This window comes from Sarcophilus harrisii, chromosome 3, assembly GCF_902635505.1.
Source record: "Sarcophilus harrisii chromosome 3, mSarHar1.11, whole genome shotgun sequence".
NCBI classification, from domain to species: Eukaryota; Metazoa; Chordata; class Mammalia; order Dasyuromorphia; family Dasyuridae; genus Sarcophilus; species Sarcophilus harrisii.
Window position 1 is genome coordinate 148,009,790 of NC_045428.1, and position 26,265 is coordinate 148,036,054.

Here is a 26,265-nt window from a genome sequence, read left to right on the forward strand (position 1 = left end):
TTTCCTAATCCCCCCTATTTTAGCTGCTATTCCCAATTCCCTCACTCCTCCCATTTCAGTGTTATTATTATAAATTTATTTTGAATTTATTTATGTGTACATGTTTTCTTGTTTCTTCTTATAGAAGGTCAATGTTTAGAGGGAGGGTACCATAGGCTCTTTTACCTTTTTATACATGGTACACAGTAGGAGATTAATGAATGCTAGTTGGTTGAATGTTTTGTTGTTTAATCATTTTTCAGCTGTGTCCCACTCTTTGTGACTCCATTTGGAGTGTCTTGTTGTATGATATATGGAGTGGCTTCCCACAGGATTAAGTGTTGCCCAGTCTGAGGCCAGATTTGAAGTCAGGATTTTCTGATTTCAAGGGGGCACTCTGCCACTTAGCTGCCCTTAAAAGTTTTTTTTTCCAGTTCTTAAACCTAGACAGTGAATGAGCTGTCACTTGTACTGGTGAAGAAAGTAACCACATTAATGAAATCACTTTATAAAGCACTTTCTCCACAGCACAACCCAGATTAATTACCTTGTTATTTACGTTTCATATAGAAGGAAACTGACGATCATTTGTCTAGTAATGGTCAATTTGGGACCATTGCCTAGATTTCCCCAGGGAACTAGGTAGTCCACAATCTCTTCCCATTATTAATTTAAGAAGTTATGTTGATTTCCCCCACACTTTTAATAATCTGTTCATAAGTGGTCAAGAAGACCTTGGGCAAGGTAACTGTGTGAAAGAGCATTATTTTATACACATAAATATATTTCAGTATCGTTTCCTTTTCGGTTCTATGTATTCTACTTTATGCATTTAAGAATATTATTTTCAGGTCTACAGGCTTTCTTTAAATGTGTTACATTATTCTGAAAAAGACTTCACCAAGCTGTTAAAAGAGACAGATAATAAGAAAAGGATAAGAATGGGTGCCGTATAACTAACTATACTGACTCTCAATGTAGCAGATACTTCCTCCGTATGCCCACCTATTTGCTTGCTTTACTCCGCCCACCGCGTTTTCCTTTCAGCTCCCTACTTCTGGGTCTAGGAAAACACGGGAAACTGGATTTTTCTTTTTACACGCGCTCCCGGAAACTCTTAAGGGGCTCCGGGACAGCTTCCTACTGGGCCTGCGCAGTCGAGTCGCACATACTCTGTCGTAACCTAGTTCGGTTTCTGTTGCGGGGGCGGTCGTATCTCCCAGTGCGACCGGAATTGTCGGACGGCGACCCGCCCTCCTGCTCAGCTGCCGCCGCCTCCTCCCGGGCCGCTAGTCCGTGTGTCCCCTCCGGGCCTTCCCCGTCCCTCCCTCCCCGCGGCCCAGCCAGCCTTTCTCCCGAGAACGCCTGCCGTCATGAGTCCGGGGCCCCGGTCGTCGTCTTCTCCTCGGTGGCGGTGGCTGCTGCTGTCCCTACTGCTGACGGCCGCCCCCGGCCCGGGCAGTGCCTTCTACCTGCCGGGCCTGGCGCCTGTCAACTTTTGCGAGGAAGGAAAGGAGAGCCCCGAGTGCAAGGTGGGCCCGGGGATGATGGTGGTGGAAGCCGAAAGCACGAGACAAGCGGGGAGGGCTGGGTCGGGGGCAGGCCGGCCAGGCCCCAGGCCTCTGAGGGTGCAGGCCCCGGTCCTCTGGAGCTTGGGACTAGCCATGGAACCCATTGCGGCCACCTCCTTCCGGTCTCTGAATACCAGCTTTAAAAGGCTTATCCGTACCCTCAGGGTCCAGGGCACCGGGCAATCACCTGGACCGCACTGTCCTAGGCATCACGGGGGGAGGAAAAGGGAGAAGAGTAGGTGCTCTCCCAATGCCCTTTTGGGGCACAACACTTACTTTTAGGCTGTTTGTAGCAATTCTCCCGCATTCCTAATAACCACGATGGTAACAAACAGCCAGCGGGTATATAGCGTCTACTATGTACCAGTGAGGGCATCTGGGTGGTGCAGTGGACAGAGCACCGGGCCTGGAGTCAGGCAGACCAGAGTAAACATCCTCTCCCAGACACTACCAGGATGACCCTGCACAAGTCACTCTCTGCCTCAATGCCCATTGGTAAAATGGGTAGGCATGGGAGAAATGAATGACAAACCACTTCTGTGGAGTTAGGCACAGTAATAGTATGCTAAGTGCCTTAAAAATACTTTTTTTTGAACCTCACAATAACTCTGGAAAGTAGGTGCTGTATTCTACTTTTTTTTTTTTTTTTTTAACAGTTGAAGAAGCTGAGGCTAGCAGTGTGAATTATTGCTCTTGTGACTTGACCAGAGTCACCTAGCTAGTGCCTGAGGCCAAATTTGAACTCAGATCTTCCTGCTTACTGGCTCTACTTTAAGAGTCTGTGGAGCAGAGAATCAAATAAAACTTATCTTGCAAATGAGGACAATGAACCCTTTGACAATTTGATGAAACCTCTAAACTTACTCCCTTCTCCCCAATAATATTTTTAAATGCATAAAATAAAGTACATAGGTTTACTAAGAAAACCAGTTATTAATTTTTTTTTTTAAATTTACTTGAGCATAGAAGTGCTGCACTTAATTCAGTTTAATTCAACAAACATTCACTAAGGAACTACTATGTGCAAAGCCCTGTTGCCCAAGCATTATTGTCTCAGTCCTGGACAATCACATCATTATAAAAAGACTATTTATTTATAGAGGTTACACCTAGAAATGCACAAAATTCCTACTACTATTACTTTTACCACTGAAGACTTTAACTTTCCACATTTTTATTTTCTTACTGTTACTTGCTTCAGGGGAAAAGTACATGCTGCTTCCAAGAAGTTCTTTTTTTTTTTTACAATTGAAAGACAGGAAAGAAGCAGGTAGTTGAGGAAACTCTTAAGAGGGACTTTCTAAAGGCAAGTCTTAAATACTTTAGTGGTTAAAGTATTTCAGGTTGAGTAACAGTAAAGAATGTAGTAACTTATGTTCAGTCACTTCTTAAAGTACATTCTAAAATAGTGCATTATAATATGGGGTGGCTAGGTGGCAGTGGGTAGAGCTCTTAGGCATGGAGTAAGGAGGACCCAAGTTCAAATCAGCCTCAACACTTGCTAGTTGTGTAACCTTGGGTAAATTATTTAGCCCTGTCTACTTCAATTTCCTTGTCTGTAAAATAAAATAGAACAATCATTCTCTTATCTTTGCCAAAAAGCCCTCCTATGATGTCATGAAGAGTTAAACATAATTGAACAACATAATATACCTTACTATACAAGATGTTACATTTTACAGTTGGACCCATAACTCACAAACACTTACCTTTAATAATTTAAGAACTTAAATTGATTTTCCTCACATTTTTAATAATCTTTTAACAGGATATTTAAGGATTGATAGTAGAATGCCCTATAGATATGATCATAAATTATTTGAAATAAGATTATTAAAAAATTTTAATTTCCTTTATTATTATATTTTTATATTTATATTACAAGTATTATATGTTCCTTTTGTTACATAAAAGACATTTCCTTTTTATATTTATTACCTTTTCTTAATGACACTGGATAGTATATATCTAGATTAGTTAGAAAACTTAAAAAATTTGTATAGGTAGTCAAACTTAAGTTTGACTAATACTATGTGATTTTTTTGTGTGCACAAGGGTTGCCTAGTCAGAATAAAAGTCCTAATCTCATTGAAGTGGAAGACTGAGACAGTTACCTAAGTAATTCAAAATAATCAGTTCTTTAATTTTAATACAGATGACCAGATAATAAACAAGAAGTATTCTGTGTAGCATTAGTATTTGGCAAATCAGTAAGATGGTTTTGAATTTTCTTTCTGGAGTAACCATAGTGTCAGCTCAACAAATCTTCCATATACATCTAAGATTGGTTTAGGAGGTAGAAAACAGGCCAGAGGGGGCCAGTTTCTGAAATCCATTTTTTGTCATCACAAGACTAGAATACTGTTTGAGTAGATAGAGCTGTGTTTAAAAAAAAAAAAGAAAGTGAAGAATAGCTCATGTAATTGTCTTTTCTTTAATGAAACTTGAAATAAACTTTGACCCTCCTTTCCTGAGAACTCTGGCTTGTCAAATTCAGTTACCTTTAAGGTAAGGAGAGTCTGTAAATAGCAAGAGTCAGTTTTGATTTTATTAGCCCAATGATCTGTTAATGTGACCAAATACATATTTGGAAGGGAATATCAAGTCTTATGACCAGTCACAAGTAATTTAAACAGCTGGAAGAACATGCCTTAAAAAATATGGAAATAAATATTATAAAACTAGAAAGGAATTTTTCTAAAAGAAGGCATCAGTTACTACTTCAAACATGGAGCATGTGTAGAAAGAATTGGGTTATGTTCTTTCACTGCCTTCAGACAAGTTGTTCGATAATTTTTAAAATACTTAATTGTATTTTTTCTCAATTACATATAAACAAAAATGTTAAAATTTTAAAAATGTTGAATTCCATATTTTTGCTAGTTTTTACAGCTACAAAATAAGAGTAACAGTATATACTTATCATTTTAATAGGATTTTATGATGCTTAATATTTGCAAGGTAATTTGAATTAATGGGAAAATACAATATGAGTTGTAGTCTTTTGTTGTATGTTTTTTGTATTTAGGTGAAATTGGAAGATATGTATTTTTATTTTATGGTTTATGATAATTCTTGTGTGGTCTCATTATTTTGGTGTTTTAATATGTTGGTAATGTAATTTGAGATTATGTCTTAAGCAAAAAAATTTCAAGTAAACCCCAGAATCACTGTTTTTCAGCACCATTCTCTTTACTCTTACTTGTTTTCTGCATTTTGTCTTTTCCATTATTTTTTGTAATCACGGTAAAGTAGGTAGAAGTATAGTCATAGTATTCCTTTTATTTCTAGATCCATCCCATTTTTTTTTTCCTCAGATCAAGATGATGTTCCATATTGGCTAATCTTAGGAATAGGTAGAAGTAAATAGGATTTGCTGTACGTTCTATGTCTGATGTACTGTTGTGCCAATTTCTTATTCAAAAATTCAAACTACAAAATTTTATTATTTCAGACTTTTAAAGTTATTGGATATACTGCCGAGCATGTAATCAACTATTGAGAAATGCAAATTAGTGAAATCTGGAAAGTTAATTAATTTCCTAAGATTAACAATATGTCTTTTTTATTTTTGTCAATAGTGAATTTAGATATTAGAACAACTAACACCACTAGCACTACAAAATTTGTGCCAAATTTTTAACTGTTTGAAGTGTAGATCATGTTCTCTTAGATGAAGGAACAGGAACTTAATTTCCTATTTAGATAAGTGTGGCCAAATATGCACTCTTGTGATTTCCTACAACTAGGAATGTTGTACATAAATTATAAATATTAAAGAGTGCAAGTAGACACATGCCAACCATATGAAAATTTCACAATATACAAGATGCTTGCTCAAAAAGAATTTTCATTTATGTTTCTTTATTGTAGTTTGCTTGAAGAGTGTATAAATTTTAGGTATATTGACAACTTTTAGTTGTCAGTTATTTCGCTGGACAAGAGCCTTCAGTTCCTGGCTTCTTGAATATCATAATTTTATATATTTTTGTCAGTGCCTAAAATCTGGCATTCTTAATAGTACTCCGCACTTACAAATCACTTTGTTCACAACAGTTCCAAGAGAACATGTTATTAATATCCCTGTTTTTATAGGTGAGAAAATTATGATCTAAAGTCAAATAGTTTGTCTTTAGGCATACTGGCATATGGCAGATTTCAAATTCAGGTCCTTCAAATCTAGCTCATTCCTTTGTCTCTTTTGTATTTGATCACCTTTGGCATATTGTATCATATTTTCTTACGGAACTTACTGTTTCAAAATGAGGTCCAAAAAAATCAAAAGTATCACTTTAAAACAATTTTAAAAATAGAGTTGTGGTGGTGGTTTTTTTCCCCCCCAGCATCTTTGTGTGAAGTCATTGTAAAGGAACTATTAGGTGCAGTAACTTAGTAAGAGAAATTTAAGAAATAAATAATAGTTAATACCTTCTCTCTTAGCTGATGTGGTAGAATTCTAGGAAAAACTTCACAGCCTTATTCAAAGTAACATTCACATACCACTATCCCTTCATCTCCAGACTCCCAACTGTATACACATGCTAAGTGTGTCTTCTGAATCTTTCCTTTTTTGTGTTCACCTCAGTCTGGAAACTTTGCTCTTGTTTTCTTATGCTTTGCTTGGGTCAGTTTATAGTTTTCACTATCATCAGTCTTCCAGTTGTTTATAAATTAGTGATCCTTGGAAAATTTCAGTTTATCTGGCCACCCCTGAAAGGAGAAAAACATTATAGCATATGATTAGTCAAATAAATTTCTGCATTTGCTTTTTCAAAAATGCAGGTCTCATTCTTTATCCTGAATCCATTATCTCTTTTAGGTCATTTACAATGCTTCACCATTGGTCTTCTGGAATCATGATGGGTCATTGCATTGAGCAGAATTCTTAAGTCTTTCAAAGTTGTCTTTATGATAATTTTGTTTCTGTATAAAATGTCCTGGTTCTGCTCATTTCTCTCTTCATTAGTTCATACACTCTTCCCTGTTTCTCTGAACACAATCCCTTTTGTCATTAGTAGTCCATTACATTTATGTACCATAATTTGTTCAGCCATTCTGTATAATAGGTACTCCCTTAGTTTCCAGATTTTTTTCTACAAAAAAAAGCTACTGTAAATATTTTTGTTCATATGAATCTTTTTTCTTCATTTTCTGTCTCTTTGGGGTATATGGACCTAGCAGTAATATTACTGAGTCAGAGGGAATGCACAATTTAATTTTTTTGGAAATAGCCTCCAGTTTTCTGGATTAAATCACATTTCACCAGCAGTGCATTGATGTGCCTGTTTTCCCATATTTACTCTAATAGTTATCATTTTCCTTTTTTGTAGACTTTGTGAATCTGATGACTGTGAAGTGGAAGCTCAAGGTTCCTTAATTTAAATCTCTAATTATTAGTGTTTTGGAGCATATCTTAATATAAATATTGATGCTTGAATTTTCTTTGAAAATATCCTGTTCATGTTTGATCAATTAGGCAAGGGCTCTTTTTTTTTTTTTTTTTTTTTTTTAGGTTTTCAGTATTCATTTTTTTCCTCCTTTCCTTTATCTCATCCCCCTCCCTAAATCAGCAAGCAATCTGGTACAGATTATGCACGTGTAATCATGTAAACACATTAGTCATGTTGTGAAAGAAGAAACAGAACCAAAAGGGAAAAAACCACAGAAGTAAAATAGCATCCTGAATTCAGTGCACATTCATTCAGACTACATAGTTCTTTCTCTGGATGTGGATGTCATTTTCTATCATCTAATATATCTTTTGAATTCTTGGATCATTGTATTGCTGAGAAGAGCTAAATCAGTCATTGTTGATCAGTACACAGGCTTTCATTTACTGTGTACAACATTTTCCTCCTCCTACTCCCTTCACTCTGCATAAGTTAGAGCTTTTCTGAAATCAGCCTGCTAATTGTGTTCCATTATATCTGTATACATAACTTATTTAGCCATTCCCCAATTGATGGGTATCTCCTTACGGAAATCAACCTTTTATCAAAGAAATTTGCTGTGAAAATTTTTCATGGTTAATTGGTTTTCTTTAACTTTAACTGTGTTGGTTTTGTTTGTGAAGAAACTCTAATTTCATGTAATAAAAATTGTGTTATCTTTGGTTTCTCTTCCATGTTTAGTCATGAACTCTTCCCTTATTGATCTGAGTGGAAATTTCTTCCTTGTTCTTGTAATTTGTTTATGATAAGATGTTTTATAATCTGTAACTTCAACCTAGTTTCCTACTTCTCTTAGAGTATTAAGTCTAAACTTTCAGTGCAAAAAAAAAAAAGTGTATATGCACTCAGACAAGTTATATACCTGGTGTATTCTCAGACATTGAAGTATATAAACTGGAGATATCTTCCAGCTATCCTTAGGTTATATAATGAGAAGTTGGACTAGTTAAGGCCCTCTCCAACTCTAAAACTCAAGTGACTTGGTCTATTTAAGCATGTAGACGTTTTATTACTCTGGTAAGTATAGAATTTAGGGAATTGCCATAACATAGCTCAGTAATAGATTCATAGATATCCATTTCTGACCTCATATTCCTTCTGGAATGTTTGATTTCTAAAGCAGGACCTCTTGTCTTCATTTTATTCCTTCTTTCTACTAGGTCCATAGTAACATCCGTAGATGTTACTATCAAGTTCAAGTGGTCTAAACCACTTGGTGTCAAACTCAGGTGGAAACAGGGTCCCTAAACCATTTTGGTGCATACTGACATAGAAAACCACATAGTGACATTATCTATTATTATATTTTTATTCATTTTGTCAGTTATTTCTTAATGATATTTGAATTTGGTCTGGGGGATGCCTGAAAGTACTTAGTCTGTGTAGGCAGGAATGATGGTCTAAATCTCTTGATGTAATCAGACTTAGCTTATAAGCAAACAAGATTTCTGCAACCTTGCCTTAGACTGAACATTGTGTTTAGTTAGTCATCTATTTAATTAAGTTGGGATTATTTATCAAAATCAACTTTGTTTGCCTGCAACTTTAGAGTCTCAAAAAATGGGAAGAAAAAAAAGGATTAAGTAGGTGTGAAAGAGATCAATGTAGAAATGAATAGATTACAGTAGGTTGCAAACCAGATGTCCTTCATATAATAAAACACTGCAATTGTGATGAAATTTGAGATTAGTCATAGCATAAACTGAACAGGAAGTAAAGTTGTAGATGAGGAAAAAAAAGAAAAGGGAGGGTGGTATAGTCCATTAAAGTAAGCTAATTAAAATCAGATAAGATGTAATTCAACCTTATCACTCTACTTCACCCCTAATAATAAAAACTTTTAGTGAATAGACTAATCATGCATTATATTTTATTTGTAAGACTGAGGCAAAGGAAGATTTCCTTAAATATTTAAAAGGGTAATAAATAAATTATAGAACTTTGAGAGGAGTGTCCTTGCTTTTCTATCTTTACTTGATACGGTCCTTGGATCATAGTGCATGGCTCATTAAGTATTTTTGCATTTGTTTATGCCTGCAATGATTGGATAGAGTCTTATCTGTGATTATTTTAGGATATTCCAATTTTAGAATTTGAAGGGAATATACAGGGTCAGCTAGCCCAACCCCCTCATTTCTTAAATGGGAATACATGTCCACGGTAAATGACTTCCATAAGGTAACATGGAAAATTACTGGTAGAAATACAGTAGAATGTACAATGAGTTGTGAAAATGATAAATACCAAATGAATTTTTCCATAACAAGTACATCTCCAGTCTGTGGCCTAGTCCATCCCTCCCCATTTCTCCAAAGAAACAAGTGGGGTATCCAACTGGGCCCAAGCCCTTCTTGACCCAACTCACTTTCTGAGAGGAATTGTAGCCTTTATACTCTCCCCATCCCCACTCCATTCTCCCCTCATTCCAAGTTATCCTAAGCTGTCTAGGGTTCCTTGTGGAGGGGAGTTTGAGGAGAATGGGTAGATAATGGAGGCTGGGGCTCAGGGTTTCCAGCAGTCTTGGATCCTTTGCTGCCATCTCTGCCCACTGATGCTGCTCCTGCTACTTCTCCTCCTGCTGAATATGCTGGTACTTGGTACCCTTTCCAGTACTCTGTTTTGGAAACCCAGAGACTATATGCTGCAGCTGTGTTGTCCTGCAGGAACTGTCCAGCAAATTGTTTGTCAACACGCACAACCTCAGCATCATGGGCTCCAAATTGACAGTCCTGTAGTGCTTTCTAAGGGTGTATAATTTAATAACTCTTTGGGGGAAATTCCAAATTGTTCTCCAGAATTGTTGGATCAGTTTACAACTCTACCAATTATGCTTAGTGTCCCAGTTTTCCCACATCCCCTCTAGGGTTTTATCATTATCCTGTCATCTTAGCCGATATGAGATTATGTGATGGTACCTCAGAGATGTTTTAATTTGCATTTCTCTAATCAATAGTGATTAGAGAATTTTTTCGTATGACTATAAATGGCTTTAATTTCTTCATCTGGAAATTGTTCATATCCTTTGACCATTTGTCAGTTGGGTAATGATTTATATTCTTATAAATTTGACTGAGTTCTCTATGTATTTGACACTTGCTATGAAAATTGTTTCCCAGGTTTCTACTTCCCTTCTAATCTTGATTGCATTGGTTTTGTTTGTGTAAAAACTTTTTAATTTAATGTAATCAAAATTATATATTTTATAATTCCTAATGTTCTCTAAGTTCTTCTTTGGGCATAACTTTCTCCCTTCTCCAAAGATCTGATAGATAAACTATCCCTTGCTTTCTTAATTTGCTTAGAATATCCTTATCCTCAACTCATGTACCAATTTTGACCTTATTTTGGTATGGGATGTGAGATATTTATCTGTGGCTAATTTCTGACATACTATATTTTCCAGTGTTCCAAGCAATTTTTGTCAGTGAGTTCTTATCCCACAAGTTGGAGGCGTTGGGTATGTTGAACAGTAGATTATTAACATAGTCTTGATTATTGTGTACATTGTGATCTATTTTTTAGTCAGTGCCAGATTGTTTTGATAACTGCTACTTTATAATAAGAGTTTTAGATATGATACTGCTAGGGCACCATCTTTTTTTTTTTTTTCCCCATTAACTTCCTTGATATTCTTGACCTTTTCTTATTCCAAATGAATTTTGTTTTTGTTTTTTTCCTAGCCCTAAAAAATAATTTTTTGGCAGTTTGATTGGAATATCACTGAATAAGTAGATTAATTTAGGTAGAATTGTCATTTTTGTTATATTAGCTTGGCCTACCCATGAGTAATTGATATTTTTTCCAACTGTTTAGAGCTGACTTTATTTGTATGAAAAGTATTTTGTAATTGTGGTTCATATAGCTCCTGGGTTGTCTTGACAAATAGGCTCCCAAATATATTATTCTGTCTATAGTTATTTTAAATGGAATTTCTCTTTCTTTATGGGCTTTAGATTTTTAGCTTCTATTTGATCCATTCTAATTTTCAGGAAATGTGCTTAGGCAAGGTTTTATATTTATTGTGTCAAACTTTCCAGTTCTTTCCCTACTTCTTGTTTATGCTCCAACTTTCTTTGTATGCATTCTCATTCCATTTTTTAAAAATTTTAAACTCATTTTTATAATTCTTGCTTTATCTCTTCCGGGACTTCTAGTCAGGTTTATGCCAAGGCTGTGTAGATTTTTAGAAGTTATCTTCTTTAGATGTGTTTAAACCGTTTCTGACATCATAACTCATTATGGGGAGATTCTTTTTTTTTTTTTTTTTTTTAAATTTTGGTGATTCTTACAACCTACTACCTGAATTCAGATTGAATATTAGGGCTAGGTTCTCTCACACTTCTGGAGGGGTGTTCTGGACTGGATCTGTTGCTAGTTTCTTGGGTATTAAGTTGTGTTTTCGTGATTCTCAGAGACAGATGAGGGAAAGCTAAAATGATTTGATCAAAGATAGATTGCTGCCATTTTGGCTTTGCCCCTCCCTCTTATGTCTTGGTAATTTCCTGGCTCCACTGTATTCTTGACTTCATAGAGCCCAGTTGCAAATTCAAGGTTAAGATGCCAGATTTCTGTTGTTGGACAATTCAGTTTTATGTTGTCTAATGCAGACCTTATCTAAGAATCTTCTGTGGTCCTGGTAGACTTGAAGCTGTTTTTTTTTTGTTTTTTTGTTTTTTTTTTTAACCTTTCTAGTGACATGGAACTTGGTAATTTTTTATTTTTATTTTTGAGGCAATTCCTCAAAATCCTGTTATTCAGTTCTGCAATTATTAAGACAACAAAATGAGCTGGATGTAAACTTTTCTATATTTTTTATGCTGCGGTCCTTGTTCTACCTTTTGAAATATTGTAGAATATGTCTACTTTTCCCTCATATGTTTATAATATATGTTATTTCTAATTCTTCAAGCTACTCATCTCCAAATTCATTCAAAATGCTTTTCTTATGATATAGTTTGCAGACCCCTTATTCTGACTGTTCTCCTCTACATGATCTGCCTATGGTTTTGTTAATGTTTTTAGACTGGTTGGTTTGGGGCAACTAGATGGCATAGTGGATAGGCACTGGCCCTGGAGTTAGGAGGACTTGAGTTTAAATTCAGCCTCAGACACTTAACAGTTCCTAGCTGTGTGACCCTGGGCAAATCACTTAACCCCAATTGCTTCACACAAAAATCCCAAACAAACTGGTTGGTTCTTAGAATTGGAAGATAGTATTCTATATGTGATCTTGCCACTATAAAATTCTGTAAGACTTAATTTCTCTTGATCTGGACATGGCACTACTCTTAATGCAGCAGGAAATTAGCTTTATGATGAACTGTGTCACAGAAGCTAACAGGTTTGTGATAAACTGCAATTTATGCAATTTTCACTCACCTAAACTGCTGTTAAGCAAACTTTATCAACAATATCAGACTGGTAGCAGGAGTTAGTAGCTATTTGGCCTATGACAACTCATTTAACTGCTTGGCTTTTATTCCTTTACATGTTTGTTAGAATGGGGAGATGAGATAAGTTGTTCTCTAAGTTTTTTGAGCTCCATGATTCTAAAGGTAGGTCTTCCCTATTTTTGTGCTTGATTTTTAAAAACTGAAGTAGTCATAATAGTATATATTTGTGTGGCATTTTAACAAACCTGAACTTTGGAATAAGGGAATACAGTTTTTAGAGCCTTTGGAAACTCCGGAGACTAGAGGCTCTGTTCTTTTTATTGGGTCTTCTAAATGAAGGTTATGTCATATTCTATCTCTCTAAGGCACTTCCCTTTTACAACATGCTGTTTCTTTTGGAAGCAGCCCCTAGTATCACTCACATGGAGAGAGATCTTTTTTTCTTACATCTTCTTTATGGAAACATCATTTAAGGTACTCTAAGCATACACTAGTCCCCTACATTAAATAGGCCAAAAAAATTTTTGACCAGTATTTCACACTATATATGAGTTCTCAGTGAATACTTGATTTAAATATAAAAGGTCACATTATAAAATAAATGATCCAACTGATAGTCATCTTTCATTGGGAGAATTTTTTTTAAAGTAGATTTTTACTGAAATCTTTTGTTTTTACAACACCTACATTTATCCTTTTAGCTTTCCCTTTCCCCTTTATAACAAAGTTCCATCCCTTATGACAGTTTTATGTTTTTTTTTTCTTTTTTTAGAGGAATAAGACCAAAAATAACTTACAATATTTTTTTTGGTGCAAAGAACTGGAAACATATATACCTGTTGACTGGGGAAACCACAAAATTGTGGTACTGCTGTAGGAAACAACAAATGTTAATATGACAAAGTTTGGAAATGCAATAAAAACTGAGTAAGCAGAGACAAGAAAATAGTATACTTAAGACAGTATAAGTGGAAAGAATAAGCAGAGACAAGAAAATAGTATACTTAAGACAGTATAAGTGGAAAGAATAACAACTACAAAATAATCAAAACTGAATAATGTGAAATCAGAAAAAGACCAAGATTGGCCCCCAACATGATATAGGAGATAGTTTTGCTTTCCTGTTTTCTTTGCAAAGTTTGGAGGAGGAAAATGGTCCACAAATGGGAAATAATTTATATTACATCATATTTTTCAATGTGTTGATTTTTTTTATTTAATTTTTTTCTTTACAAAAATATTCATAAGGACCCTCTAGGAAGGGGAGGACAAGGTTAAGGGGGTAATTTAGTATGTAATATGAAAAATGTCAATAAAACTTATTTTTTAAAAAAAAGAATTTTCCCCATGAAAGATGACTACATTGATTTCAACAAATTTATTTTGTTTTGTGATCTTTTGTATTCGAGTCAAATATTCATTTAGAATTATTGAGACATACCTTTAATCACAGTTAGAAGAGAGGCTGAGGCTAGAATATCTCATGAGTTCTGAGGTGCTGTGTGTTAAGCCAATTAGTTTGCATGTCTAAACCAAATTTGGTATCAGTAAGCCTTCAAGAGAGGGAAGCCACCAGATTGTTTAAGGAAGATGAATGAGTACTCTTGAGCTGAAAGCAAAACAGATCAAAGCCCCCATGCCAATTTATATTTGGATCAGGCTATGAGTAAGTAGCTCCTGTACTTATAGGTTGTTTGAGATGAAGCAATCTAGTCTTCCTCCTCCCCCCCAAATAATGAAACAACCCCAAAAAATCTTATTGCAGAATATGGTATAGAATCCTGGTCTAAAACTTTTTTTCCTTTTGATGACAAATTAACAAAATGTCGACTTAAGGGGAAGTTTTTAAACTTTTTAATATCATGAATCTCTTTGCTAGTCTGATAAGTCTATGGATTCCTCGGAATACTGTTTTTAAATACATAAAATGCATAGATTACAAAGGAAATAAATTATTTGAAATATAATTATTAAATTATCAAATAGTTCATAGATCCCTAGTTAACTCTAATCAGACAAAATTAGAGTCAAAATTATCCTTGGAAAAATCTCTAAACTGTCCATAAGTATAATACAATAACCTTTAATAGTTGTGTTTGTTGTGTTTGGGAAGGTTTTAGGCTAGGGTCTCTTAAATAGATAGCAGTCTGCATCAGAGCAGATACAGTTGAGATGGTTGCTATGGAAATGATTGAATGTAAATTTTATTTTTTTAGTACACTCAGCTAAGCTATTATTCCTGAGAGTATTGTCCAACTCCAAGAAACAAGAACAGGTAAACTTTAGCTGGCAGACAAACTAATGATTAGGAGAAAAATCTTTTTATTGAACGTAATTTTTATTGCATTGTGAACTGAAAAAAACTGCCTTTCTGCATTTGATTTTGAGGTCTTTATATCCTAATATATGGTCAATTTTTGTATAGATTCCATGAACTGCTGAGAAGAAAACGTTCTCCTTTTTTGTCTCCATTCAATTTTCTCTAAAGAGCTATCATAGCTAATTTTTCTAGTATTCTATTTACCTCTTTAACTTCTTCCTTATTTATTTTGTGGTTTGATTTGATTTATCTAGTTCTGAGAGAGCAAGATTGAGATCCCCCACTATTATAGTTTTACTGTCTATTTCTTCCTGCAGCTCCCTTTAATGTCTTTTTTAGGAATTTGGATGCTATATCGCTTGGTGCATATATGTTTAGTATTGCTATTGCTTCATTATCTATGGTGCCCTTTAGCAAGATATAGTTTCATTCCTTATCTCTTTTAATTAGATCAATTTTTGCTTTTGCTTGATCTGAGATCAGGATGGCTATCCCTGCTTTTTTTTACTTCACCTGAAGCAGCTTTTTACTTTTACTCTGTGTGTATCACTCTGCTTTAAATGTGTTTCTTGTAAGCACATATTGTCAGATTTTGGCTTTTAATCCAGTCTGCTATCTGCTTCTGCTTTATGGGAGAATTCACTCCATTCACATTTATGGTTAAAACTACTAATTTTGTATTTCCTGCCATCCTATTAGCCCCAAATTATACTTTTCTCTTTCCTTTTCCCCTTTCCCTCCTCCCCAGTATTTTATTTTTGAGCACTACTTGCCTCCACCAGCCCTCCTCTTTAGAATCCCTCCCCCTTTAGAGACCCTCCCTCTTTATTATACCTTTCCCCTACCATTTCTGTTCTCCCTTCTATTTAGCCTACCCTTTCCCTTTTACCCTTACTCCTCCCACTTTTCTATAAGGTGAGAGAAGTTTCTCAGTGGAACCAAATATGTTTAATATTCTCTTTTTGAGCCAGATCTGTTCATCCCCCTCCCTTCTTTCCCTCAATTGTATTAGGTTTTCCTCTTTGTGAGATGTAATTTCCCTCATTTTACCTCCACTTTCCCCTTTTTCCAGTACAATCCTCTTTCCACCTCTAGTTTCTTTTTTATATCATAACAGTAAAATCAAATTGTATATGCACTTTCTGTGTATACCCATAACAGATACAGTTCTCAAGAGTTCTTTTCTTTTTACCTTTTTATACTTCTTTTGAGTTCTATATTTGGAGGTCAAATTTTCTGTTTAGTTCTGGTTTTTTCATCAGAAATAAATGGAATTCACCTGTTTCATTGAATGTCCATCTTCTTCTCTGAAAGAAAATGCTTGGCTACATTCCAAGTTCCTTTGCCTTTCGGAATACATTCCAAGCCCTTTGATCCTTTAAGGTGGAGCTTCTAGGTCCTGGGTAATCCTTATTGTGGCTCCTCAGTATTTGAATTGTTTTTTTCTGGCTGTTTGTAATATTTTTTCCTTGGTCCAATAGCTCTAAACTTTAGCCATACTATTCCTTGGAGTTTTAATTTTGGGGTCTCTTTCAGGAGATCAGTTCTTTCAGTGGTTATTTTACCTTCTGATTTGATGGCATTTGGGCAGTTCTCTTTGATGATTTCCTGAAAAATAGTGTCTAGGTTCTCAGGTTTTCAGGAAGTCCAATAAACCTTAGATTGTCTCTCCTAGATCTATTTTCTTGGTCAGTTGTTTTTCCAATGGGGTATTTTACATTTTTTTCTATTTTTTTCAGTTTTTTGGTTTTGCTTGACTGATTCTTGATGTCTCATTAAGTCATTCATTTCCATTTGTTCAGTTCTGAATTTTAGAGAATTATTTTCTTCATTTACTTTTTTTTTACTTTTCATATTTGTCCAGTTGAGTTTTTAAATGAGTTGTTTTGTTCTATGGATTTTTTTTTTTTCTATTTTACAAATTCTGTTTTTTTAAGTTTTCTTTTTCCTTTTCACAACTTTTTCTGGGAGTTGTTTTCTTTTTCCATCTTGTCAAATCTATCTTTTAAAAAGTTATATTCCTTTTCCAAACCCTCTTGCAAAATTTTCCTTTTCTTTCCCCATTTTTCTTCTAGCTCTCTTTTAAGATCCTTTTTAAAAGGAGAGCCTTGTGTGATAGGGAATAAGTTATATCACCCTTTGGGCCTTCATCTGGAGACAGTCTACTTTTAGTCTCCTTAGGGTTTGAAATCTGTTCTTCTCTTGTCTGTGGTAAGAGTGCTCTTTGCTTTTTTACTCACTTTTTAAAAAAAGTTATGGTCTTTTGGGGCAGGGGAGGAAAAGCTTCCTTTATAAGTGGCAACTTCCTTTATAAGCAGAAGTGGCTGCTCTGGGTCAATGCTGACTCACTCCCCATGTTGGGTGGGCGAGGCCAGGTCCCTTGAGATTTTGGCGTTTTTGGCATTCACAATTTACCTTTTGTGTTTGTGTTGGATGTTTTATAATTTCTCTGCTGACCTACTGGCTTGCAACCAGGGCAGAGTGGCCAACACTGTGGTAGAGTCCTCCCCATAGATACTCTGTCATACCGCCTGCTTCTGCACTGATGTCTATGCTCAGCCTGCTCTCACTTGGCCGCCTCCCTCTGTTTTTGATAGAAACATCTTTTCTGGCGATCTTCAAAATTATCTTCTGCTGGTAATTTGTTGCACTCCTAATATTTGTAGATTCTGCCAGTCCAGAGCTAATTCAGAGGTTGAATTTGTGAATTAGTCTGAGGATTGCGAGAGATCAGAAAGAAATGTGTGTCCTCTCCATCATCTTGAAGAAAAATCTTTTTGAAAAAAAAATTCACACCTAAATGTAATATTAAAGGATAAATACAGAGCACTTCAATTATTTGGGAGGTTCCTTTAATATATGGGTTGACTAAATGGCTGTTGAAAGCCTTTCTGATTTTCAAATTCTGTGATTTTTTTTCTTGCTCTTTTTGAGGAAAGAGGTGATATTAAGAAGTTCAAGGTCATATAAGCAGGATCTTCTGGATAATTAATAATGCTTGAAAGCCCAACAGAAGTGGTCATTTTTTGTTAGCATTAGCAGTAGGAACAGAAAACTGAATATGATGAAGAGGAGATTTTGGAATCTTTCTCCATGGGGTGAAATACTTACACTAAGAGAATCATGCAGGAACTGAGATTTACTGAGAATACAGTAGATTTTTTTTTTAAATTTTCAATATTTTATTTTTCTAAATACATGTAAAATAATTTTTAATGTTCATGTTTATAAGCCTTTATGTTGCAAATTTTTCTCTTTTCCCTCCTTTTCTTATCTCTTCCCCAAGACAGCAAGTAATTTGTATATTTGTCATGTTGTACAAGAAAAAACATACAAAAAGGGGGAAAAAACACGAGAAAGGAAAAAACAAGCAAATAAAAAAAAAAGTGAAAATATTATGTTTTCATCCATATTCAATCTCTATATTTCTCTGGATGCGATTGACATTTTTCCATCCCAAGTCTGTTGGAATTGCCTCAAATCACTGCATTGTTGAGAAGAGCCCAGGTCCATCTCAGTTGATCATCACATAATCTTGTTGCTTTGTATAATTTTCTCTTGATTCTGCTTGCTTTATTCAGTGTCAATTTATGTAAGTCTTTCTAGGCTTTTCTGAAATCAGCCTGTTCCTCATTTCTATAGAATAATAGTATTCCATTACATTTATATATTATAACTTATTCAGCTATTCCCCAATTGATGGGCATCCACTCAGTTTGCCACTATAGAAAGGACTGCTACAAAAATTTTTGCACATGTGGGTCTTTTTCCCTCTTTTTGATCTCTTTGAGATACTGATATTGTAGTGACAATGCTGCTTCAAAGGGTATGCACAGTTTTGTAGCCCTTTGGGCATAATTCCAAATTATGTACCACAATGATCCAGCGATCATTTTACAACTCCACCAACAATGCATAATGACTCAGTTTTCTCACATCTCCTCCAACATTTATTGTCATCTTAGCCAATTTGAGAGCTATGAATGGTACCTCAGAGTTGTCTTAATTTGTATTTCTCTAATCAATAGTAATTTAAAGCATTTTTATATGATTATATTAGTATCTTCAACTGAAAATTGTTGAGAACAGTAGATTTACATCTTCTGTCTAAAGCTCATTCAGAGACATAGGTTCAGTGAGTGGAATGGAAAGCCAAATCTTCAGCACAATTTGATAATTTTAAATATTTTTATAGGTAATAAGCCTCCCCTCCACCTGAAGAGAAAAAATTCCACATACAATTAAGAGAGAAAAAGAGGATTATATGTGAAATGTCTATTATGTAAAGCTTGCTTTGGGGAAAAAAAAGTAATAAATTCAACATGTTACTCTCAAAGTTTTCTTTTTTGTGTTTTTCCCTTGAACTTTGTTCTCTCCCCTTCTTTGCATTTTAGAAAATAGGCTTCTACAACTCTTTTTCATTTTTTTCCTTTTTTGGAATTGTACTCTTTCCCCACAAATCCCTGAGTTCCAAACCAAAAAAGGAACAACAATTCTTGTATCATGTATAGTCAAACAGATCTACATATTTCCCATGCCCAGAATTGTGTCATTCTACAGTTTAACTCTTATTACTCATCCATCAAGAGATGGATCATCGTCCTTTGGATTGGTCAGAGAATTGGCCATAGTTTTTAAGTTTTTCAAAGTTGTTTATCTTTGCAATGATATTATGGCTGTATATTGTTTTTCTGATTCAGCTTACTTCATTACTCTGTATCAATACATACAAATCTTCCCAAGTTTTTCTAAAATCTCTCCTTTTTGTTATCTCTTATGGCAGAGTAATAGTTTTTTTTTTTGTTTTGTTTTTGTTTTTCTTTTTACATTTATATGCCAGTAATTTGTTAAACTATTTTCCAGTTGATGGTCATTGTCTTTGTTTCTAGGTCTTTGATAAAACAAGAAAAGCTGCTAATAATATTATTGTGGTATGGGTGTCTTTTTTTTCTTCAAAAAATTTCTTTTTTGAAATGAAGCTCTTAGTTAGCTAGCTAGTTATACTATTGAATCCAAGATTTTAGTGATTGCTAATTGCTTTCCAGAATGAGTAGTTCACTTCAGAGAAATACCAGAAGTGGCAATAGCCTATTTTCCTGGAGTGTAACCTTAAGAGTTGTTTATAATTTATATTTCTTTAATAATAGTGTTTTGGAGCATTTTTTTCATGAGGTTATTGATAGTTTGAACTCTTTTCCCTCCAGAGTATCCCAGAAGTTTTAATGAAGTTTTGATGTATGCATATTAGATAATATGTGTATATTTTTTATATTAGGTTGAATTCAATAGTAGCACAGTTGTTCTTTTGCTTGCATTCATATCTCAATATTTTTTTTCTTTTGTTTTCTTCCTGGATGAGTTTCCAGCCTCTGCTGTCAAAACCAGAATCATAGCCCAGATCTTTGGGCCATGTTGGCTATACCTAAAAGTATTATAAGATCGTCACTTCTCTTTCACGAAGGTCATGTTTTATTGTTACTCCTTTAGACTTGCGGTTTATCATTGCTTTAATTAGAGTTCTTAAGAAGGCGTCAAAGTTTAGCTATACCCAAAAATATTATGTCTTTTTGTCTCCTTTTGAATTATAAGTTCATCATTTCTTTTTCAGGAAGGTCACATTTTATCATTATTCTTTTGGGTTTGTGCTTTTATCATTATATTGATCAGAGTTTTTAAGAAGGCTTAGAAGTTTGTTTTTCCTTATTGTTGTATAAATTGTCCTCCTAGTTCTATTTATTCCACTCTTTATCATTTCATAGAGATCCTTCCAGTTTTCTTTGAATTTGTTCATTTCATCATTTCTTATGATAGTACTTTATTGCATTTATGACTGCAATTTGTTTTCTTAGCTTTACCTCTTAATTCCCTTTTTTTTATTATTTATTTATTTTTGTCTACCATGAGAAATAACTACTATGAATATTTTTTGATTTCTTTGGCATATACTCTCAGTAGTGGTATAGTTAGGTTAAAGGGTAGACATGTTTTATTATTGTTTTGGGGCATAGTTCCAAGAATGATTTGATCATTTCACAGCTCTGCTAACAGAACACTAGTGTACCTGTTTTCTTTCTAAAAATTAATTTTTATTTTATTTTAATTTATATGCAACTGAGATAAGCATTTCCATATACAAAGTCAAAAAAGAAAAATAAGGTTGAACATGAATCTTTTAATCTGCATCCCTTAAGTTACTTCACTGGCTAAGTATACAATAAAGTAAACATATTCAAAATTATTTGGCTTATCTGTATTCCTGCTGACTTTCATTATGTATGTTTGTATTTCTAATTACTTCAATGGCCTTTTTTTTTTCTCTTAAAAAATTTTTTTTGATAATGTTATTACTTGTACCCCTAACCTCTAAAAAATATTTGAAAGAAAAACAAAACAAAACAAATCCCCCCACCTTTGCCACTTCTGAATATATGCCTCATTCTTCACCATGAGTTCATCACAACACTATTAGGAGGATAGATAGTGTATTTCAGTTTCTGATGGTTTTTTCCTCAAGAAATCATTTGCCAGAATTTATCTAGGATAAATCTTTGCAGTATTGAAACTTTCATAATCTAGTAATGTTGATCATAAAGAAAAATAGGACTATAATTTTGCAAAACCATTAAGATATAAAAATAAAGTAGTTCATGCTGGATTTTCATTTTAGCTTGAGATTTTAGTTCTTGTTTAACAAAAAGTAAACTCTGTATTCCCTTTATGCTTCCATAGTTAGGAACACTGAAAGATACCAGAAATAAAAATGTACAAAATCATAGTTTAACCTGCCCACATCCTGAGAAAGACTTATGAACTAGGGAGGAAAATTTAGTGTTCAGCAAAAATCCTCAAATACTATAAGGAGGATATTGTGAAACTTGAAAGGAAAGGTTTTAGGATACAAAGTGCTGCTTCATATCGTAAATGGCAGTATGTGTTGATACTGACTAAAAAATTAGGTTTAATAACTATTTGAGATTAATTTGTGATAAAATTAGGAGGATACTTTGCTGTGTATTGGGGTTGGAGCTATGGATTGGAAGAAAAACCATGCACTGGAGTCTGTATTGGGAAGTTATGGATTCTAGCTTCCATTTTTTTCAAATGGTTAAATATCTTTTTTTCTTTAAGTATTTTTTCAAATGACAAATTTTAATTTTTAGTTTCCAAACTTTTAATTCCAAATTTGTTATAGCTTATACAGTTGTATAAAAGAAAATAAACAAAAAAAAATAAACACAAGAAAAAGAAAGATTAAAAGATTGAACAAAGGTACAGTTGATTAGTATTTAGACTATATCAGTTCTTTCTCTGAAGTTGAAGAACATTTTTCATCATAGTTCTTCAGAATTGTCCTACATCATTATATTACTGAGAATAGCGAAGTCATTCATAGTTGATTCATTGTACAGTATTGTTATTATGTATATTGTTCTCCTAGTTCTACTCACTTTGTATTATTTTATGTAATTTCAAGTTTTTCTGAAAGCATCCTGATCATCATTTCTTCTAGCATAGTAGTATTCCATCAAAATCATTTGTCACAGCTTGTTCATTTTCCAGTTGTTGTGTATTTCCTCAATTTCCAGTTTTTTGCCAACATAAGAAAAAAATGTTATAAATATTTTTGTACATATAGGTCTTTCTCCTTTTTCTTCCCCTCTTTTTGGGATATTATAGGCTTAGTGATGGCATTGCTGGGTCAAAGGATACACTTTGAGCATAGTTCCATATTTTCCACAGAATGCTTAGATCGGTTCACAACTCCACCAACAATGCCTTAGTGCTCCAGTTTTTTCACATCTCCAACATTTGTCATTTTTCCTTTTCTGTCACATTAGCCAAATTTAATATTATAAAGTTGTTTTAATTTGAGTTGTTTTAATTTGCCTTATCAGTTTCCCTCATTTGCCTAATCAGATTTCCCTAATCAGGGATTTAGAGCATTTTTTCATGAGTATAGATATCTTTTATTTTTTCATCTGAGAACTGCCAGGTCAAATTCATTGATAAATGATCAAAAAATATGTACTGGCAATTCTCAGATGAAGAATAAAATTATTTTATTAATAATGACCCAAAACTTGGTCAAAGAGACATCAGTTGTTTTATCACCTGTCTGACAAAAGATAGAATCAGCACTTCCCAAACCTTAGCAAACATAATGAGCAGGAATGTACTCATTAACCTAAATTTAGAATTTCTTTTACTCTGATTAGATCTTGACCCGCAGAGATCTTTCAGAAAGATTTCCTACACTGAGATCTTTCAGAAAGATTTCCTATACTGGTTGATTTCTAGATGAGAAAGTAGAAAAGGGTGTGGGGATTTTTGGTTCTGATTGGATTATTAGTTAATAATACCAGAGAGAAATATTCATTTCTCACACCATATATATTCCTTCTAACTGCCCTAATAATGAGAAAGTACTTAGGAGTGATAAGTATCATTTTTCCCTGTAGAAAAGTAAACAGTTTAACTTTATCGAATCTCTTATATGATTTCTCTTTCCTATTGACCTTTTTATACTTCTCTTGAGTCTTGTATTTGAAAGTCAGATTTTTCTACCTAACTTTTATTTTTCATCAGAAATTCTTGAAAGTTCTCTATTTCATTAAATTTCCATTTTTTTTTCTCCCTGAAGGATTATATTTATTTTTGTTGGATAGGGGATTCTTTGCTCCTTTGCCTTCCGGAATATCATATTCCAAGTTCTCAAATCATTTAATGTAAAAATTGTGAAGTCTTGTGTTATCCTGATTGTGGTTTCATGATATTTGAATTGTTCATTTCTGACTGTTAGCAGTATTTTTTTTCCTTTTTTTTTGACCTAAGAGCTTTGGAATTTGGCCTTAATATTCTTGGGAGTTTTCATTTTGGGATCTCTTTCAAGAGATGATCAGTGGATTCTTTCGATTTCTAAGATATCAGAGTAATTTCCTTGAAAATTTCTTGAAATATGATGTCTAAGCTTCTTTTTTGATCGTGACTTTCAAGTAGTTCACTACTTAAGTTATGTCTTCTCAATCTGTTTTTCAGGTCACTTATTTTTTCAGTGAGATTTTTCACATTTTTTTTCCTTTTTTTTTTTTTCCATTCTTTTACTTGGTTGTTTTTTGATGTCTTGGTGGAATTACTGGCTTCCATTTGCCCAGTTCTAATTTTTAAGGAAAATACTCTCTTCAATGAGCTTTTGTTTTCTATTTGTCTAATTCTTCTACTTAAAAAGTAGTAGAATTCTTCAGTGAAATTTTGTATATCTTTTTTCCATGTTGCCAATTCTCATTCTTAATGAGTTCTTCATTTTGAAGAATTTTGGCCAATTCTGCTTTTAACAAGTTTTCTTCTTTTAAAAAGTAGATTTTGCCTTTTCTGTTTTTTAAAGTTTTATTTTGTGTAGGTGTGTGTGCCTGCCTCCTTTAACAATCTGTTGACAACTTTTTTGTGATTTTCTTGCATCATTGTCATTTCTTTTTCCAATTTTTTCTCTACTTCTATTATTTGATTTAAAAAATCCTTTTTGACCTCTTTCAGAAATTCTTTTTTGGGCCTTGACACAATTCACTTTTTTCCCTTGAGGTTTTGCATATAACTCTTTTGACATTGTCTTCTTTTGAATTTGTTTTGATTTTTCTTGTCACTGTAGTAACATTCTCTAAAAAAGTTCTCCTTTTTCTGTTGTTTACTCAATTTTCCAAATTTTTTCTTGATTTTTAACTTTTATTAGAGTTGGACTGTGCTCTCAAGATGGAGGAAATATCTATCAAGTTTCGGCTTTTTGTTTTCAAAGCTAATTCTGAGGATCTGTAAGTTTTCAGTTCTTCCAGGTTGGCGTGAAATGTGGGCACTGCTCTCCTGGCCTGTGCTTTGGTGTGTGATCATAAGAATTCTTTTCTGTCCTGGAACTGTCTAAAATCCCTGCTCTTGCTAGTCCCTTCTTTTTACCCTGAGACTGCAACTTTTATACTTGCATATGAACAATAATACAGCAGTCCCAGTGCCAGCAAAGGGTAGGCTTGAGAGCTCTGGAAGCTACTACTGTAGATTCAGTGTGTCATGTGTCATGCTCTTCCCTCACACCAGCCTACTTGCTGCTGCACTGCACTCACTTTAGAAAATTGTTTCGCCCTGTCCTTTTGTTGATTCTGCCACTTCAGAGTTTGTTTTGAGGGATTATTTTCACATTGTTTTACAGGGGATATGGGAGGACTCGGGCAAGACCTTGCCTTTATTCCACCCCCACCAAATGATTTAATATCTTGAACTTCTACTTTCTTATTTGTACTTTTAATGGATTGAAATAGATAGGTGTTCTGACAATCTTACACTAAAATTTTGAGATTGAGTTAAGAAAACAACTGGGATGTAGTTGCAATGCCATCCAGTACTGGCTGACTGTATGACATTGGTTAAATCACTTAACTTCTATTTCTTTTTCCTCATCTGTGCAATCAATAATACTTTTAAGATAAGACTCATTTCACAGCAAGTTTTTTTTTTGGTAATCTAGTGAAATAATGTATGTAAAACACTGTATACATATTATAATCTGCTTTTAGTAAGGAAGACAATCTTATTGTTCATTCTCTATTGAAGATCTATATCAAGAAACCATATATTGACCTTATAATTTGGCTTTCCTTCAAATCACCTATCACCTCAATATAATGGCTGCTGAAAGTGAGTTTAAGAGCTTCATATCTGACTCCATGTGGTCAGGTGAGCCTGTAAGGACCAAAAGGGCTAGAGATAACTATGTTTCAAAGATGTCGCATCCATGCTTTACAGAACTTTTACCCAGGAGTACTTATCAGTCCTGAGCAAAGTAACAAGCATACTTACTAGCTTTTAAAATTGATTTAGTAACCATGATAATGAATCTATTGATAAACTGATGAGCAAATATTTTGGGTATTTTGAATCCTAAGAGGTTAAGAATAAATAGCATTTGGGGGAGAGAGTGTTTAGAAATTAGTAGTATTTTAGGAATTCAGAATTTTTCTTCCTACAGAATTGTCTTGCCAATATGAATAAGGCTTTTTCTATATACCAGATTGTCATTGTCTTCTTCTTTCTCCCTTTTCCTTTCTTCTTTACTGACTAGAAATTTAATTTTTACTGTTAAGACTTTACAAATTACTTTTATGGGCAAAAAAGACCATGCCAAAAAGCAATTTACATGAAATAATACAGGATTTGATTGGTGAAAATGTTGCATCTAAAATGTATTCAAAAATAAAATAATTTTAGTGTTTAGGAATGGGATGCTGAATATGGAAAATTAACATTTGCATTTTTAAAAATTTGTTAATAGCATCAATATTGAAGTAAAAATTGCAGTGAAAATATGCCAGTGTATATTTTAAAGTCTGTGAAGGTAGAAAAGGCTTTTATAATATTTAAGACTTTTAGCAGTACTCAGACTTCTGGTACAGTTTAAATTCAACTAAATTAAGCTTACCTTTTAAGTAAACAGTATATATGACTTTATAACATAGGTAAAACATTTTAAATGCTCCATTTTGTTCATTCAGTTCCATGTTTCAAACACATCA

General features: G+C 34.0%; 1 protein-coding gene across 1 annotated transcript in view; it reads left to right on the top strand.

The window, feature by feature from the left end:
• Positions 1-961: 961 nt before the first annotated feature.
• The window catches only part of TM9SF2 (transmembrane 9 superfamily member 2), a 74,943-nt gene continuing 49,639 nt past the window's right edge, over positions 962-26,265 (top strand). Inside the window, 2 exon segments of the mRNA XM_031958622.1 lie at positions 962-1,338; positions 1,340-1,511. Coding sequence (XP_031814482.1) covers positions 977-1,338; positions 1,340-1,511 — 534 coding nt within the window. The 5' untranslated portion in view covers positions 962-976.